This window comes from Pagrus pagrus (genome assembly GCF_965226575.1).
Source record: "Pagrus pagrus genome assembly, chromosome: 14".
Taxonomy (NCBI): domain Eukaryota; kingdom Metazoa; phylum Chordata; class Actinopteri; order Spariformes; family Sparidae; genus Pagrus; species Pagrus pagrus.
The window spans coordinates 5,891,798-5,911,080 of NC_140198.1; the positions used below are offsets into that span (position 1 = coordinate 5,891,798).

The 19,283-nt window shown below is 40.4% G+C and overlaps 3 protein-coding genes across 9 annotated transcripts in view; all 3 read right to left on the minus strand.

Moving 5' to 3' along the window:
• The window catches only part of fnip1 (folliculin interacting protein 1), a 43,049-nt gene extending 32,773 nt beyond the window's left edge, over nucleotides 1-10,276 (minus strand). Inside the window, exons 1-2 of one of the 4 annotated variants that reach the window (XM_084374317.1) lie at nucleotides 10,045-10,276; nucleotides 778-888 (exon numbers count right to left, since the gene is read on the minus strand). In XM_084374317.1, coding sequence (XP_084230443.1) covers nucleotides 778-888; nucleotides 10,045-10,136 — 203 coding nt within the window. In that variant the 5' untranslated portion in view covers nucleotides 10,137-10,276. Of the gene's footprint in view, nucleotides 1-777; nucleotides 1,143-10,044 lie in introns of those variants that run through there. The other 3 variants (XM_084374316.1, XM_084374314.1, XM_084374315.1) reach the window with 3 other exon arrangements.
• Nucleotides 10,277-10,569: 293 nt separating this feature from the next.
• LOC311269164 (uncharacterized protein) lies at nucleotides 10,570-14,511 on the minus strand. 3 transcript variants are annotated; one of them, XM_084373191.1, is made up of 8 exons: nucleotides 14,195-14,511; nucleotides 13,306-13,409; nucleotides 12,639-12,990; nucleotides 12,385-12,555; nucleotides 12,019-12,058; nucleotides 11,859-11,905; nucleotides 11,727-11,758; nucleotides 10,570-11,643 (listed from the first exon to the last, which is right to left on the minus strand). In XM_084373191.1, exons 1-8 carry the CDS (start codon nucleotides 14,283-14,285, stop codon nucleotides 11,269-11,271), a joined length of 1,212 nt encoding a protein of 403 aa, XP_084229317.1. In that variant the 5' UTR covers nucleotides 14,286-14,511; the 3' UTR covers nucleotides 10,570-11,268. The 3 variants fall into 3 exon arrangements, with proteins under 3 accessions (XP_084229317.1, XP_084229319.1, XP_084229318.1); XM_084373193.1 differs by having other exon boundaries at nucleotides 12,421-12,555; nucleotides 14,195-14,510; XM_084373192.1 differs by lacking the exon at nucleotides 11,727-11,758 and having other exon boundaries at nucleotides 10,570-11,666.
• Nucleotides 14,512-15,593: 1,082 nt separating this feature from the next.
• The window catches only part of acsl6 (acyl-CoA synthetase long chain family member 6), a 43,432-nt gene continuing 39,742 nt past the window's right edge, over nucleotides 15,594-19,283 (minus strand). For both annotated transcript variants that reach the window (XM_084374448.1, XM_084374449.1), the window contains exons 18-21: nucleotides 19,074-19,217; nucleotides 18,838-18,939; nucleotides 18,678-18,749; nucleotides 15,594-18,217 (exon numbers count right to left, since the gene is read on the minus strand). In XM_084374448.1, coding sequence (XP_084230574.1) covers nucleotides 18,077-18,217; nucleotides 18,678-18,749; nucleotides 18,838-18,939; nucleotides 19,074-19,217 — 459 coding nt within the window. In that variant the 3' untranslated portion in view covers nucleotides 15,594-18,076. The remainder of the gene's footprint in view (nucleotides 18,218-18,677; nucleotides 18,750-18,837; nucleotides 18,940-19,073; nucleotides 19,218-19,283) is intronic.

Genomic DNA, 19,283 nt, shown 5'->3' on the forward strand with positions numbered 1-19,283 from the left:
AACATCGATGGAGGAAAAACAGAATTAAGCTTAGATAATCAGACATAGAAAACAGAAATGCTATTTGACAGAAAGATGAGAGCAAAGGAGGAAGTATCCCATCAGTGAGCTTGTGACAGTCACAGCGTTGACAGAAGAGAGAGTCATTCATAAAAGCAGCACATGACTTCATGACTGTTACATACTTGTACTGCTTTGACCTTGATTGTCTGAACCCAAAATGACTTAAAAGATACTCACACACACGTGTACACGTATTTATTTCCTTGTACAACCTGTTGATCTTACAAGACAAGCCCTTTCAAAAATGTTATTTAGGCTATCCAAAATGTAAAATTGACAACAAGTAGGTTTCAAGTGTTTTTGAAATGACTCACCGACATCCTTAACAAAAGTTATCAATCAGAGATAATTAAAACATGAACTCTTTGAACTACAACTCCACCCAAACACACAGATAGCAAACAGTTGTTTCTTATTCAATAAGAAAAAGAGAAGGCGTGGTTCACCACAAACCCATTATTCTTCATTATATAACATTGGCCCAAAACAGTAAAATCAATCCTTGTCATCACCACAGCGCCTGACGCTTAAAACTACAGCCGTGCTTCGTCAAATTACAAGTGCTGTCCAGCTGGAAACAGCCACAGGTTGCCAACACTTAGAAAACAAGGCTTAAAACAAACAACACAAGCATTGTTGTCAAACCTCCATAGACCAACACTACCATGCCCACTTGGATGCACACAAGCCTGGTTAAATATTACCGACTCCTACCTGGGCATCATTGCGAGTCTGCCAGTCTTTCCCCAGCCCTCTCCCTCTCTATTCCTCTCTCTTCTCTCCTCTCCTCTCTCAGCCAAAGCAGGGTCTAAGAATAGCGGTGAACTAAATTCACACAACAACATGAGACTGTCAGGTGATCGCAGGAGCACTGTGTGAGCTGGACAGTACAGAGGCAGCAACACCAGCGAGCCCGGACTGCTGACTGCCAGAGCGAGCTGTGATAAGAGAATGACAGTGGGGATTTGTTTGAGTGTCGTTTCAAATTCCCACTCTTTTTGTTCCCCTCTCCTTTTTGTTCCCTTTCCCCTTCTCTCCATCTTTCCTTCTTCAATACATTTAAAATCACACATGCGGAAATGTGCTCCTAACAAAAGAAGTCTTTGAAGGAAGAGAAGGGAAACAAATAGCTAAAAAGAAACCAGACTCTTGTAAGGAAAGGCTTCCCAGATGTTTATACCACTTTAATTCTTCCTTTAAAAATTATGGATGGTGGTAAGTTTGGTGAAGTCTGATGCAAAGTAAAGCAGGAAGAACTGAAACTTTTGCCATTACCGATCTGCCGCAAGTTCCTGAACTCGGACTGCGGTTAAGGTTGAAAGTTTTGCGCTACATCATCTGAATCTTATGGAAGGCTAGAAATAAAACCAACTAGAGTTGAAAGTTATAAAAGAAAATGAGTCATTTCAGACCAAAATAGAAATGTGGCATTTTTCACTTCTTTTCCCTTATTAAGCAACAATACTAACAAGACAGGTTGCAAATGTTTTTATCATCTTGGGTAGAGACACATGCATGCATCTACAAATAGGCAATCTAGATGAAAAATTATAATCATCTATTTAATTGTAGTCATGATCAAAGATTCAAACTGTACTCTATAGCCAGACTTGAAAGAGCTTATGAAATTCTCCATTTGACCATGAAATATCATCAAACATATAAATCTTACAAATTTAATGTGTTGGGATGTAATTAATGACCTCATCGGAAATTCCTTGAAATAAACCATTTTTAAAAAATCAAGATATCAATATTTCAACATCTAATTATATTAATAAGTTGCCAAATGTTATATTTCATATTCTTGCCTTCACTTGATTTATTTCCCTGGAAAGCATGTGCATATTCATGTATCCATACAGACACAACAGACTATTTAGGTTAGGGGGGATGGAAAGAATAAACCGAGGAGAGATAACAGAAATAATTTAATCTGACAGTGATACAAAGTCTGCAACAGTGCGGCAAGGTATCTGCAGCTGCTCCTGGCCAATGTGTATACTGCTAAAGGTTACAACAAAGAATTCAAGTTTCTTCGACTGCAGTGAGTCTGACATCAGCCAACTTACTGACCTCAAAGAGCCCTTACTCTCTCTCCACTGCCACTGCAACATCTGTGCATGTGTGTGTGTGTGTGTGTGTTAGTGTTTGTCAGAGACAGGGAGACGGTTACATAAATATCCCCTCGGTCCAAGCTGTGTGACGTTCTTCCGGCTGTGTGTGACTGAGGTTTCTGTGAGGTCCAGCAGCTTGTCCTCCGGCCACGACACAATACTGTTGAAGACCTTTTGCAGCCAATGCAAATACATTTTTACTGTACACCAATTATATAAATGACTGCATTAAAAGAGTATGAAACCAGTCATTTACCAACCTCACTGACCTGCTTTTGTACGTTATCTGCATTGTGACATTTAACTTGCAAAGTCTTGTACCAGCTTGAGGTGGTTAGGTTTAACTGCTGGTCCTGGCGTTATCAACCACTGCAGGTGGTTTGACTCTGCTAGGTTATACGATATAGATATTAAACAGATATTTGACACACAGCATAAAGGGGAAACACATGGCAGAGGTCCGAAATAAAAGCTAAAACCACTGAGCACAAAACTTGCATGTGTGATATCTAAAAAACCACACCAAGAACAATCTACATTAAGCAAGGCTAGTTTTTGATAAGGGCAGTGTGCTCTGTTGGTGATGACTGCTGAGGCGGCTTGTTGTGAGAACAGTGCAAAGCAATACTGCCAAACTGATATCTCAACACTCTTTAACTGATTACAAGTTTGTTCTTAGTTACATGTCCCACATCAGTTCCTGCACTTTCACAAACTGCTTGATGTATCACAAGAGTCCTTGCACTCTTAACTGCAAGCCGTAGCTCTTTCATGCTACTTTCCCATGATGGAAGTGCATTACTACAACAGATATGCATCACTGGTGTGACACAGAAGAACGACAATCACATCTAATCTTTCAGATACCTCTGGTCTCATAGGGGCAAATTCTGCACGTATTTTTCAGAAATGCATAGACATGATAATGCTTCCCAAATTCGGCTTCCTTGTCAAATCTGAAACCTTCCACGTAGAGACTGGGGTACTTGTGTGATGTCACATGGACACTCATTTGCTGCTGGAGAGGCCAAGTCATGATTTCTATAGGGTGAAACACAATACAGCATGTACTAGACAATGTAATAGTATTATTTTCAAAGGACTGCCCAAAGTGGGTCTCACAAGTCAAAGTTGGCCCACCATAAGATTCATTTTGGCCAAACAGATGTTTCTGCCAAAAAAATATAAAAATCTATTTAAAAAAAACGATCATATAAATGTTTTTGCGTGGTAAAATGCTCTTTGAATATGTAGGCTCCCTTGTTATATATGTTACTTTTCATAATCTGAGGATAGCAGGCAGAGGGACACTTTGTGCAGGAATCCAGTCAATAAAGTGAACTTGAGATCTTAGTACTATTTTGAATCGCAATAATACAATGCAGCAGGTGTTTTGCTTTTAGCTTCGAGGGGAAAAGCAGTTTTCTCGCTGGGTGAGACAATTGGAGGTTGCCATCAGAGCGAAAGCAGGAAACAGCAGTGACTATAGTGACGTGCTAATGAAAAACTCCTGATGTCAACAATGATGTTCATCGCAATGTTTTATTTTGAACATTGTCATATGCCAATTCGGTAGACATCATCAAACGCTAGTACTTGCCTCTTTTCACACCAACATAAGCACTTCACCTCCTTGAACAAACCATTGTTTTTGCTCTGACTGAATTCTTTTAAAACAGAAACTCCCTCCCGGCGCTGGCCCATGTGACCTGAAAGCACCTGACTACCTGCATACCTGCTGGTTACATTGCATTCAGGACTTCAGCATTCCGGCAATCACATGACTCTGAGTATGAGAAGATGCTGCTATGCCCCAAGGCTACTGCACCCACAGCTACAACAGAGTCAAACATGAACTGGAGTACTGAGGGTACTCATATAGCCAGAGGCTGATATCAGCTGGATCAAGCTGTAGATTTTTAGAAACAAAAGGAGCCCAAGATGTGTACAATAGATGAAACCTAGAGATGTTGGTAAATAAAAAAGAACCAGAGTGGTGTGCTTGTTTTTAAAAATACCCATGAGTTACATAAACGCTATATAAAAAGGAAATAAAATCTGCAGAGTAACTTATCAGTATATTTTCGTGGGTCGTCCTTTAGGGAGAAATGTGTTTGCTGTTATTTCCTGCATAGTGTCCTTAACAAGTCCTAAAAAACAAGCTAAACTTACATATTGTGTGTTTGGCCTAACACTGTGTGTCTTCACTCATGACCGTGTGTACACTATGGCTCACTCCTGTGTCACCACTTCTTCTGAATAAGCAGCACATGACAGAAACGGAGTGATGAGAGTATGACTGTGTCTCACAAAGAATCACATGAACATCACATCAAGCTGAACTGGAGTGGTGACAGATATGTAGAAACGAGATGTGTGGTCTGTTTGCTTTCAAGGTGAAAGCAGATTTCCGATAATGTGACAAGTTTTGCACATGAAGATTAAACTTTTCTTTCCTCTCTGCACCATTTAGTAATCAAAAGTGACAGAAAGAGTCACATGATAGACATGATTAATTGCTCAGCCTTAAAGCAAACTGATTATACTGTCAGTCAGCACATCCTGCCTCTCTGTCAAACCACCTCCCCCATCTTCCTCATTTCACGCTTTCTCCCTCTTTCTCATCTAGGAGGCTGAAAGTAGGCTAATTAGGCGATGTGACTTTTTGGTTTGACTTTCAGGATCCCAGCAGACGAACTAATCATGCTGCTTGTTATCTGTGGAAGTTCAATGCCACGTCACTTTGTCTGCTGCCCTGTGCTGATAAGGGTTGTGTGATTTACTAAACAAGGTTGCATGCAAGAAGTTTGTAAATTTTAACGAGCATGCCATGTTCATTCTGATGGAAGTCGTCATCCAAACCACCATACCATGTTCCAACAACATATTTTTAAATGGGTAATCCTAGTGAAAACAAACACATGGGCCACTATATAAATGTTGGGGCAAAAGATAGGATAAAATTAGGACTACTGTATACTCTGGAAGGAAACCCAGCTCAGGACATCACTTGCAGAGAAACTTGGCCTGCAGAGCATAGTATGTTTAGCACTGCATTTTTACACCTCTTGTGAGGTCCTGCTGTTCTTGTATCATGTATCAGCATTAGCTGTGAAACTGATGATCAACGACAAACACTTGATGATTATTGTGATTCTGAGAATTGTGAAAACTGCATGAAGTCATCAATAAATGCAAGACTACATTTGCTTGGAAAGTTCTCACTTTTTTTTAATTTGTCATGTGATGGTATGATCAAAGTTCAGTTTATTGTAATCTAGAAAGGCCTATCAACAAGGACTGGGCAATATATCAATATATTGATCTTGTGAAATGAGACGTTATTTTGTGGTGTGTTTATCTGGTTTTAAAGGCTGCATTGCAGTAAAGTATAGGGTAAAATGTTATGCCCTCAATGTCAATTTTTCCCTGTGGTATCGAACATCGATATTTTTCAAAAGGTATTGTATCAAAGTTTTTTTAACTTAACAGACTGTTCTACTTGTTCTAACACTTGTCTTTACCCTCATTACATCCACATTACTGATGACTATTTATCAAAAATATTATTTTAAGGCCATTTCGCCGAGCGTCACTCACAACAACCAACCAACCAACAACCTGAAAGGAGTGCAACAGCATGTGATACATGGTCAGCACTTCGAATGAACTGATGTCCTCCCAAAGTAAGAGGACACACTGGCCTAAATAGATGTTAAGTCGACATAGTAGCACTCACCGGACTGATCCTGGGTGTGTGTGCAACTTTTAAGTAAAACTATATCTTTACCATGACTACCCTGCAGTTCTGAGAAGCCGAAGTGTGGCCACTTAAAATAGCTATGATAGGAACCTGATGACAGCCGCTGTCTTTACAGAACCCTGGCAGGACACACACACACATGGGGACACACACACACACACACACACACACACACACACACATCAGCCTTGTAATACAAACCTATATATACATGAATCCATTGCACTAACATGCTTTAAATATGCACAAGAAGCAAAAATACCTCACTAGTGTGAAGCCACCAGGCACACAAACTCCACTTAGACAACTCATAGCTTTATGTGAGCGACTGAGAATGCAACCATGTGATCGTCCCACAAACTTGACAGCCTGAGATTGATGAAAGCCTCACATGACACACAGAGTTATGAAAGTACACGGTGGAGGAAGGACGCCATGCCAGTCAGGAACCTGAGAAACTACTTCTCCTGTAAACTGCCAAGGAAAGAGTATCACTTCAAACATCTAATTTGGTGTATAATTTTGTTTTGCGATATGCAACGTCATGCATTTAATGATGATATGTTCCAACCATAGGTGAGCTGCATACCCATTTGATATGACTTACTAAGTCTAGATTTTATTTTTAATTTGCCCACAAGGTTTCACAAGGTATATCATCTTATTTGTAGAAAACATCAGAAAAAAAATACTACTCATACATCACTTTTCTTCCTTTTGAAAACATCTGATTTGGGTTTTGAGGCCTTCCAAAGTGAAACTTCTGTAAAAACAAGAAGCCTTCCAACACCCTTCCCATCCTTTCTCTTGCTTACACACACTCCCTCCTTTTCATATTGCAGCACAGGCACAGCTATATTGAGTTGTATGGCCCAGGTCAAGAGGGAAGTTTGCTCAGCAGGCGGCAGTGGCAGGGGACAGCCAGGACAAGCAGTCTGGTCGTGGGTGGGGAGGACAAAGCTATTGGCTGACGATCAGGCCTCTGACTGGCTGCAGGATGAGCCAGGAGCTCTCAGTGTAATGTACAGTATGCTGTCCCTTGTCAGGTGCTGCAGCCAGGGAAACAGGAGAGGCTTTTTAGGCTTTCCTCCCAGGGTCAGCCAACCTGCTGCACTCTGTGGTATTCTGGAGAACACAGTGATGTGCTGTGACAGAGACTGAGATTGACAGAGCTTTGGGTGATGCATTATGTAGACCAACAACCTTTTTGGAAAACTTTTTCTATTCATCAACTACACGACCATTTAAAAGTGCAATACAGCATAAAGCCAAAACCTTATGGCTGAAACCTATACTGATAAAACCATATACAAACAAACCCAAACTCCAGTCAAGTACGCAAGTGCTTTTAAGGGAGACAATCTACCAGTGTTGAGTGGATGTCTTGTCTTTAAAGTCTCACTTGAAGGGTAAGCCAGCTTGATTCGTAATATCTGCCCTTCACATAAGCAGTCCTCAGTGTAAACAAATACAGGGCAGATTGGTCAACTGCAGTTTTTAAAACTATCATTCTTAGCTGAAGATTATCACAGTCAAATTCCACCTCTGTCAGACATCTCCAGACATATCTCATCCTCTCCTCTATCCATCCTCTGAAGTTTGCCTGCTAATTTCCTGACCACCCAAACTCTCCCCTCTGTTTTTTTTTATTAATTTCACATCACCCATCAATAAGGGCCTTCATAAAAATCTGTATTCCACCCTCTACTTTTACACGTTTTAGCATATGTTTTAAAACAAACCCTCTCATTCACCAATTTTCTCTCACCCAGAACCCCAGACAACTTAAATGATTTATTCTAACCCATCTATACCCGCTCGCTTCCAGCCAAGTTTCCTCTCCATCCATCTCTCCTTCTCCTTGCCTTTGTCTTCTCGCAGTTCTGCCCTCTCCAGAGCAATTCATGCCTGATGAATGGGGAGCTCATGCCAGAGGTATGAAGAGCACAGCTGACCACAGAGTTAACAGAAATGCCTGCCGTCTGCCTGTTTGCTCTAGGATTGAAGCCAGTCAGCCAAACCCCCACACACACAAACACACATCATTTATATCACCCGGCACAGGGCACCTTTATAGCCATGGAACGTGCGTTGGCACAGACATGGGCCAAAGTGCAAGTAGCACCACAAGGAGGTGAGCTTTCAGATCCATTGGTAAATATATCCACCATGGGTGAGGGGCCCAGAGCAACATTTTCCTATGCAAGTGTATCTAAAACTAAAAAGGGCACTTTCCCCTTGGTGGTAGACCTGACCCTGACCCAGTATGTGTGTAGGAACATAAACAGGGAAACTGCACATCAACTGAGGGAGTATAGAGTATCCTACTGACCAACTCAGTGATGCATTCCTAAGTCAGGTTGAATTTTGCCTAAGTACTAACGCTGCTTATAGTAACATTAAGTGTGATGATTTATTTACCTTTGGAACAACATTTTAAAAAACTATTAGACAATTCTTCACATAATCTACATTCATTACATTTACTCCATTAGAAAACAAGCAGCACCGTCTGCTACTGTCATGATGAAGTCGTGATGATGTAACATTTGTTGCGGTCTGTACCAAACAAACATGTTTTTTTTTACATGTGGAGAGCGAGATTTTTAGGCCAGGGCATCTCTGCAGCAGTACAGTACTTTATAATAATGCCATTCTGTCACACATTTTAACTTTATCGAAAAATTGCAGCACTAGTTGTATGTTTTCTACATGTAAAATGTAAATAATTTATGTCCGTCTGCCTTAATGGGTGTAAGACATGTTCAACCAGTGCATTGTTAAGTCCTGTAAGTAGGGATGCATGATATGGACTTTTATCAGCCAATACAGAGCAGCAGTTTATAACCTATAGTTTATGCACACTCGAGAAAAATACATTATAAAATGACACTACTCAAAATTAGTTGGGGATATGCTAGTGTTTCACTTGATTGTTTATTTTGAATTTTTATGTTGTGTTTTGAGAGTATTTCTAGTCCCCAAAAATTATGTGACACATTTAATTTGACTTTTATCACATGTATCCATGCACATACACGGACGCACTGATTTTGAGTAGTGTATAATCAGATCATGCTATGTTGCATATACGTCACTGGTGTAAACTTGATATATACTGTGGTATTTATGTAGTTAACACCAGTGCCATGTTCAATACTAAATCAGAACATACTACACGTCGTTTGTACAAGGCATCACTGGTGTATACAAGACACATGATGGTATTTAAACATCCCTATTGGCGGCTTTGAAAACAGACGATTTTAAGTCCATTTTAAACACTGTGCATCCCTAGACTACAGCCCATCTACGGGGGCTGAAGCCTGGATTGCCTTGGATCTGTCTGTCATCAGTGGCCAACTGAAGTGATCGCATGTGCTCCACCACAGAGCACACTGTGTCCTCCTCTGCTGTCTGGCGGCAGCGGCGACGAGTACAGTGCCGTCGCATGAAGCCAAGGAAGCCAGCTGTAACGTATCAAGTGATACCGGCGGTATAGACAGAAAGACCCCGACCGTGCTGTCACGGCTGCCCTGTTGTTTTTCCTTCCCTACCACGCAGGCTTTGCTGCCGTTACCACAGAAACACAAAGGGGGGGACACGAGGAAGACAAAGGAGAAAGCAGGACACAACTTCTCAACGATGATACCGATAAACCACTTCGGGGGCAGAGACAGCGTTTATTCTCAACTTATTATCACTCATTATCAACAGCAGACGAGCTGTGATACTTAGCAAAACAAAACAAAAAGTGCTGCCTCGTGCTAATGAGGCGAGCCGAGTCCCAACGGTAGGCAGCGCGTGCAGCAGCAGCAGCCGCGCTAACGTCTGGGCAGGCAGCTAGCATTAGCATGTTAGCTAACCTCACCAACAGGCACAAGAAAAAGCACGTATCCCACGTCTCGCTTGCACTTTGCTTCGCCAGCTTTAAATACACGATAAGTCACAGCTGTGTTGTTTTTTAAGTGCAAGAATGCACGGCCAAAGTCTGCCACGTTCCCAGAGGCCGCAGAGAAAGTCACAGCATACACACGTAACGCGTTACACACACAAACCAGAAACACACACACACACTCACTCAAACACAGAGCAAGCTACCTGAAAGCTGGGTCCTCTTTGCTGCACCTCGGGGGCGGCGACGAAAACGCATTTCTCTTGTTGAAAAGTTTCTGGAAGAGAGTCGGAGGCATTTTGTACCAAAATAAAGTCGGTACAGAAGGTCCCTCTTCTTTTCAAATCCAAGAGCAGATCTTGTTCCTTGTAGCCGTCTCCATGGGTGTCACAGTCATATGACAGGCATTAGTCACGGGAGCTGCTTGGTAACCCACTACATTTTTCTGATTGGCTGACCGGATGCTGCTGCTACTACAAAATACCCGATTGGCTGGTATTTTTGGCCCGGTACCACGTGGTCAGTGGATTCGCTGTGTTGATGTTTTGTCGCGAATCGTGGCAGCATGAAATGTTATTCACCGAAATCATACAAGTGCGACTGCTGAGCTGCTTTCAGGACACGGTCAAAGATCACTGACGGACTCACATGAGAAACAGATAGTGCAAAAAAATAAAAATTTAAAAAAAGCCAGAATTGTGCCAAACAAACACAGAGGAACACCCACCAGCAATTGTTTATTTATGTATTTATTGTACATTTATTTATTTTTGGACATTTCTTCTGACAAAATGTGTTTTTTTTTACAGAAAGACAAGATAGAAACACAGATAAAGAAACCACAGAGTAAACACCTCAACTAACTTACATTTCGACCTCACAATGACGCATTTGATTAAATCAATTATTAGATAAAAAAAAAACACAAAGAAAGAAACACAAACAACACGTATATTTCACATATAAAATGACAAAAGAAAATGACTGAAAAGATAAGACAAGATGGCTATTTAAAAAAAATACAGGTCTGACATCTGGTGGTCATTTTGCACCAAACACTTGTTAGATAACATTTATGCAAATTAACAAAAAGTAAATCAACTGCATTTCTTTAAGTTTGTGAAAGTAGTACATTGAGAAGTGCTTTTTCATTCACATGTATTCAAAGGGACCAATTATGTGGCAAAGAACAAGAATCACCATTTTTACAGTAGGCTATGAAATAATAAAGGCCTGGTTGAGAAGTAATTCAAGTGTAAAGGTCACTGTGTTTGCAAACAAACATGGCAGGGTGTGGCATCCTATTGAATTATTGTCTTCTAATAACAGTTACATAACACTCGTCTTAAAGGATGTCAGGTGCGGGCCTCTTTAATCTAGATTATGTGAAAAAACCCAAATCTTGCTATACAATATTTTGGTTTCAGATGTCACAGGATGTGCTTAGCAGCTGTGAGAGGAAATGACGAAAAACTTTTGAGTTTGACGCACCTTTCTCTCATACTCCGAAAGAAAGCATCCCTGTCGCTGTCGTCGATGAAATCAAAGAACTTGGCTTTCTGCAGATTATTTTTAACAGGAGTTTTCAGTCGTAACACCTCTTCCTTGTGGTTGATCTCACCTGCTCTGTGTGCGTCTGCGTCAGGCTTCATCTGCTCAGCTGGGCTGGACGTTTGGACGGGCTCGCTGGTGCTGTGAATGGTTGATTTTGTGGCTGGGATGTGTTTTGCTTCTAATGTCTCGGCAACCATGGGGCTTTTGAAACAAACCCTTTTCTTGCACAGAATGGGTCTTCTGTTGGTGAGCTGGGGGAGCAAAATCCCTCTTACTTTTGTAAAGATAAATTGTACACATATTTTAGATTAGACGAAATAAAAAGCTTTCTTACTTTTGGTGTGGCTTTACACTTGAAGGCTTTGTCTACAGATTGAGTTATAAAAACACAAAATGATGGATTATGAATTGTGTATGAGATTATACAGTTTAATTAAGATAAACATCTAAATTACTGAGTCTTCACCTGATTTAAATGAATCCGTATGCGTTTTGGTCTCAGCTTCAGGTCGTCTGTGTTCAAAGAGAAAAGACAGTGATTGAATTGGTTCTGGTCGTATAGATGTCGAGCATGTTTTGTTCCCTCTGAGGGTCCCCGCTGCATGTTAAGTAACTGACAAACTCACTTGATCTCACAGTCTTTCTCAGAAAGAATAGTAGAGGCATCTGCAGACAGAGGTTTGGATCAGATCAGACAATTGCCGACATCAAATTATATCATACACAGATTTTCTGTTCTTAGAATATCAGTTTGCAAAATGTTAATTTCTAATAAATATATGATTTGTTAGAAAATTGGATTTAAACCATTTTGAAAGGTCAAAGCATCACAAAACTCACTCAAAATATGCTCTAAATTATACTAATAATTCTTATTAGATTATTTTATAATACATATTTCACCATAAGCTACATGCGGTATGAAAAGTGATGGTCGGTCAATGAGTTTAAAGTTGGAGTCCTATCAAAGATGAACTTAAAAGTAGTTTAACTCAAAGATGGTGTCGTAGGGTTTTCTGACACTATACCAGCGATGATAGAGAGGTTGGGGGGATGATACATGTGGATGCTCTCAGCACGGCTCAAATCCAGCAAGGTGGAGTTTTTTATGTGACGATGGAGACCCAACGCCTCTTCCTCAAAGGGAAAAGTCAATTTTTCCACTATGAAGAGAAAGAGGAGATACAAATTGAATGCAATAACATTATATTGTGGTTGTGGATTTACAAAACGTGCACACACAAACCAAAGTTCTCGTTCCTGAAGATCTCCGGGGAAGACAGACTGCTGGAGGCTGAAGAGGCAGAGGAATCTTCCTCATCATCATCCAAGCTGAAATCTGTGTCTGACTCCATGCTGGAAGACGTCGGAGTCGATGCCAAGTTTTGCTCTTCCTCTTTAACTTGCCTTTCACGTCCTTTAAAAGCCTCTGCATCGGGAGTCATCTGAGCGGCTTGGTGTCCTGCTGGTGACACTCGGTGGCCAGATTTCTTATTAGCCGGTGCGGCAGGCGAGACGGCTTTGCCTCTGGGGTTTTCAGTAAATGCAGGGCCGCTCAAGCGTGGCGCAGATTTGCAGTGGACAGGCTCGATGCTCGTCTGTTAAAGGATAAGCATGAGAATATGAGGAAGAAGAGAGTAAGAAAAAGTTTGAGAAAACCTCAGCAAACTACTTGAAATACACATTCTAGCATCCCAGTAAGATGAGTACAAAGAAAGTGATGTGGCTGAATTGAATGTCTGTTACTGTTGTAGCTATATTATGGCTACTTTTACCTCATACTTTGCCTTTTAATCATCATTCCCATAGAGGAAAACTGGTTTGTACATGTTAGTATTATTAGTATGAAGAGAATAGATATCATAGTTGTTATCCATACTTGTGAATATCTTTTCACTAATCAAAATACCCACGAACACACGGTTGGTTGATCCGACAGTCAGGACACTGATCTCCTCCACCTCAGGTACTACTGGAAGTGCTTCATAACGCTTGCTGGGCAGACGTCTCTTGCGCTCTGTAAGGTTTTCAACCAAAAATTAAATTTCAGTTTTGTTGTCCACCAAAAATTTCTGGAGCTTCAAAAAAATACAACTGAAAAAAGACACCTTTTTGCGGACGCTGCACTTGTTAAGTCAAAGAACGGCTTCATACAATCGGCTGTTTTTATCCGCTAAAATTTCACAGATAGCTGAAAGCAAGTTCACGCCCCCAGTTCAGACGGGATTCTCGGTGCCTAAAGCCTTTAGCTTCGCAGCTACAGTAAAGTTTTGGCTTTTAAAAAAGGTGTGAATAACGTCTTTTTGAGTCAGTTGGGGATCTCCGAGCTTCCAGAAACTTGAAATACGACGAACAAGCTGCACGGAGCCATTTTTAGGAGCCATACTTAGGTTTGAAAACAAGTCCCCATCAACTTAGGTTGTGTAGGAGAATGCTGCAACGCTCTTTTGACATGAAGCTCCAGAAAATGTCGTGTGGTCTATGAGACGCCACCTGACTTTCCATCGGTAAGAAGGCAAGTAGGTAACAACTGAGTTTTTCATTTTTAGGTGAACTTTTCCTTTAAAATTCATGAGATAAATCCAACCTAAAGCACTGCCTTATCTATAATGAGGTTAATGTAAACAGATCTGAAGAGAAACATCAATTATTTTACTGCAATTAAATTCCTGTATTTTAAAGAGAAGCTCACACTAGTTAGCACTAAACTTCAGGTGCACTTCAGTGGCTAACTATCTTTAATGAAGACAGATAGCCTACCTCAGTCAATGAATGTAAAGCTGGTGTGTGTTTGTGTCTTACTGTCATTTCTGCTCAGTTTTGTTTTCGACGGTGTGTCTTGTTTTTTAGGTGCTAATCCGCTGTCACGTCTGACACGCTGCAGTGGACGCATTTCCGAATTAAATTGCAGGTTAGTAAACAAACAAAAAACAAACAAAAAACAAAAACAGACGCTATCATGAGGAGAATTACTAGAGGAATTATCCCATTAAACTAAATGTGTGATGTAATTTGGTTAAAAACGGAGATAAACGGTTAAAAATCTGACCGGATGCTGAAAAAAACACACTTTTCCTCTCTTTTCTCTGTGCGCTGCTTAGCAACCGAGCACACCTGCAGTCAATCCACCAATCAGCGGCTGATACGAGACGTTCCTTTTTATTTTGAAAGTCCTCCGCTGTGGACTTTCAAAATAAACCACCAGCATCACATACTCCTTGCTGCTGGTGGAGATTTGACAGCTCATAACACAACACACTGTATATGAAGGGTGCTGACTGCCCTCTAGTGGTCACAGCGAGACATTACAACAACACAAAGTTCAAATTAAGTTTTCTTTTTGTTTTTTTTAAAGATTAAAAGTAGCCTACATGTCAAAATGATATACAATACAAATGACAACACTAATATCAGATCTTAAATACGTATATTCATAACTGGTCTGCATTGCTGCAGTGCTGGAAAGTAATTAAGTACTTTTACTATAGCTACTGCAGCCCAGGCTACTAATTTGATGTACTCTACTTTATAACTCTACTTGACTAAATTACACTACATTTATTTGACTGCTTGAATTTCTTTTCACATTGAAATCTTAAATAAATACATACAACACATTTCTAAAATACAATACGTTGTACTACTCCACTTTTCTTTTCAAGTTTTATATGTCCACATGTTGTTAGCACTTCCACTGAAGAATTACTTCACATTTATACTTCTCAGATGGTCTTTCTTTTAGATAAATGTACTTTTTCTTCTTTTCTGCCCCATTTATCATCTCATGGTCAGATTTATCTTGCCCACCTTTAACATCCAGGTTGGGAACCAATGGACCAAACCACCTAACTGTATATAAAGTAGTTAAAACTAGCTCGATGGGTGTAAATCACAATACAGTATCACATCAATTATTTGGAAACTAATGCAGTATTTGCTGATATCACAAAGTCTGGCACAATATGATTTTCGTCACAAAGTCACTGAATTGAATGTGAGACTACTGAAGAGGCGTTCCAGGAGCAGTGTTTTCTGTGGGAGAGAGGAGCTTCTGTTGGTGCTGACTTTGACCTTTTAAACGTTCAAGATCTTTAAATGCACAAGAACATATATGACACACCGAAGGAAAGGAAATGCGTACTAGGTCCCTTTAAAGCAAATAATCTTTAACACACCATGAAAAAAAGAACAAGACACCAGATTAAAATCATTCCAGAATATCTTTTATTTCATTGCCCGTGTCCTATTCCCCAACCTCCCGCGTCCCTATTGCTGCACTCAATCATTACAAGGATATGGTGCTGATTCCATTTTACAGCAGAATAGATAAATAAATAAGTACAATTCATCTCACTACACGCAAAAAGAGAGAAAAAAATCCATTCAAACCATTGATTTTAATAAATATGCTTACATCTAGCTGTCCTCATTTATGTACATCCACATTGTTTATGCTTTGGGACGGTAATCAACTTAAAAAGCCTATACAGTACTTCTATGTGTAACCCTTCAGAAAAAGTGTTTCGTTTGTTTAAAAGTTGATGGTTGTTCTATTTTCCTTCAGTGAGTGGAACTCATCAGCTTTGCCTACGTTACAAAGCCTTGCACTAGCAGCAGTGGCTGTGGGCAGCTGCATACATCCTGCTATTAATGGCCGCAAAGACTACTTGTCTTTTTCAAGTCAAATGCTAATGGTCCCAGCATTCCAGGGCAAACTGCATGCATTGCCCCGAGCCCTGGTTTTGCATTATTTCTCTTTTTTTTTTTTTTTTTGCCTTTTACCTGACGTACTCTTTGTGCTAAGACAGATGTAAAGGAAATTGTGATTGAACCAGCTTCAGAGTGCAAACCTTGATGACTTTTACAGTGGGCCAGTCAGTCCTTCATATAAACAAAGAGCATGCATGCTAAAATGCTGACCACAGCCGTATCCAGATGACTTAATGAACGAGTGAATAATTGACAGGAACTGTGATTTGGATGCAGCTCAAACATTCAGATACTCCACATGGAACAGTGCGGATGGTGATAATTTGTAGGAGGCAGGAGCGGCTACTCTCCTGTCCGTACTATCTTAATTTAGACCTCAAACAGGAGGATGTGTTCATGGTCTAATTACACGATGTCTGATTGGGTTGAACGTGAGTTTAATCCTTGTTGTGTCAGATCAGCTTGTTCAAATGAAAATCTACTGTTTATCACTGTGGATGGAGTTGATTTCTATCCCACGAGGTGTTGGCATGATCACAGAACTAGACGTATCCTTGACCTACACTATACACAAAGACATCATACTTGCTGTCGCACAATTTTAGGTTGTGTTTGGCTGGTGGGTTTAAAGTCGTGGAGGAGAGAAGATTAAAAAAGGTAATTAAAAATGGATTGCTCAACGTAAAAGTGCTGATGACTTTGTGGAGCTGGGGACAGAGCATTTGATGGTTTGTTAGGGTGGCTAGCAGGTAACGATGCACGGAAGATTTAATATGTCTAAATTAAAACAAGTCAAACGAAGAAATCGTATGAAATACAATATAATTACATTATTGTTATGGGTATTTCCCTTTTCTACGTGCATTTAGTGTGTCATATTCAAATGAAAAACATTTTGAAATTATTTAGATATTAGTATTTAATTGTTTTTCATTGTGACATGAATTTCCCAAGGCAAAAAACAAATCACATCACAGAAAACAAAGTGAAGTGTGTTGCATTTCAGCGTTGTGCAGCAGAGATCAACCTAAAACACAGTAGGTTAAATTGGCCACCTGTTGGATTCATCGGCATACTCCAAACAAATAGAGGGCACCATATCACCAGATTAGCCACTAACTGCTGCTAACTGTAGCTGCTGTTAGCTAGTAAGCTCAGTTGACCGTGCAGCCAGCGGTCGTATCAGCTTGGAGCACCGAGGGAATGTTGATGTTGTTTACTATGGGACTATCAATTCCTTATCGAGGTACCGATAGGCTAGGGGCTAGCTGGTTAGCATGCTAACTTCAACTGCTATCTCTGCAACACAATACAAAGACATTTTTGACATAAAAGTCATAACTGTTAACAATTTAAAAATGTTTCAATTAAAAATTGTCCTTTAAGCCTGTCTGTGTTTACTGTCAACACTCACCGAGAGCTGGGCAAAGAAGATCCTTCAGTGTCTGTATAGCCTCTTGTCAGCAGTGCTAAGCGCCACCCACAGCCCCACCCCCGACACTGTGATTGGACAGTTGATTATTTTATTTTTGGTATTGATCATTTCTTTCTGTTTCCAAAAAGAAAAAGCTCCTTTGCATGACCTCGGGAAAATCAATACCAGTGCTTTGTATTTAGTATTGGCAGGTCTATGATGTCCTCTGCTCACTGAAAGGCACCACTTTGTTTCTAAGTTTGATTAATTTGGTTAATATTTAAAAATCATATGTTATTTTTTGTATTTTTATGAATTTGAATGAATGGACACATTAAAAGGGAATACGCATAACATTACATGTGTATTCTATCTAACTTTATTTTTTTGATTGTTTCTTCATTTAGGCATTTTAAATCTTCCACAGCAGGACCAGATTTGGCTTGCTTTCCCAAAGCATGTTAAGCCTAAGGTGTCACATCTTTGTCCCACTGCAGAGTCAATGATCAAAACAGGTCTTAGTGCTAAGATGCTTGAAGGAAAATGAGGTCTGCCAGCCTTCACATGGTGATGCTGCTGTAGAGCTGGTCGATCTTCGCCTTGAAGAACTCCTTCAGCTCGGGTCTCTTGGCCTTTAGCGTCGGCGTCAGGAGGCCGTTTTCAATGGAAAACATCTCGTTGTGAACGTAGATGTTCTTCACCTTGAGAAGGAAAGTGGAGAGGAGTAGAAAAGTTGTTGAATGACAGCAAGGCCATTGAGAGTCTCCCCAAAGTTATGGCAAGACAAGGTAACACTATTCATTTTCTTCCAAAACGTTTCTTATTAAAGGGAGAAAGTCTACGTCAACACCTCTATTTTGTTCGGCTGATAGAAGCTTTATTTGTTTTTGTTTTATTGCTCAACTGAAGCAATTACTGCATTACTCAAGGAGTAAGTAAAGTAGGACTTTACAAGATAATCAAACAGACCTTTCTTGAGATAGTGCTGTCAAATATATGGTCATACTATAGCTTTAAAACTAAGGTTGTCTTACACATTTGTTCATAAATCAGAAAAGAAAAGTGTATTCGTGAATTCACTCTTTTTTTAGTGACCAAAATCTTTTTTTCTGGTTTTTGTTTTCGCCTCAGACCTCAAACATAAACAGTAACTGTACTTACCTGCTCAAAAGAGTGGAGGCCACTGGCCTTGCCCAGACGCACCAAATCTTCAAGGATTGCCTTCTTTAATTCCTGTTGACGAAAGAATGAAGTTATCTTCCGTAGAAGTCTCAGTATTTTCAGCAAGCGTTTCCAAACATTTCTGCCATGTGCAACCCACCGTGTTTTTACAGAGGTCCTTGTAGGTGCCTAACATGCCTTTTTTCTTGGCCCATTCAGGCATGACTTCAGGGTCGGGAACCACGATTCCCACCAAACAGGACTGGGCAGAGCAAACACAAACATAAGAGGACAAAAGTCAGAAGATTGAGTGATTTTGAGCACCAGACAGCTGATCATGGGAGGTCTGTCGGACGTTAAGATGCTGAGTGTGTATGTGTGTGTTAGCACTCTTACCTGCAGGCTATCTCCATGAACATAGAGCTGAGCCACCGGTTCACACCTGATGTAGATGTTCTCGATCTTCTCAGGGGAGATGTACTCGCCTTGCGCCAACTTGAAGATGTGCTTCTTCCTGTCGATGATCTTCAGTGTGCCGTTCTACAGGAGAGGAGAGGTACAAATAAAAGACGTCAGGAGGAAACTAATTAAAGCAAATGCCGCAGA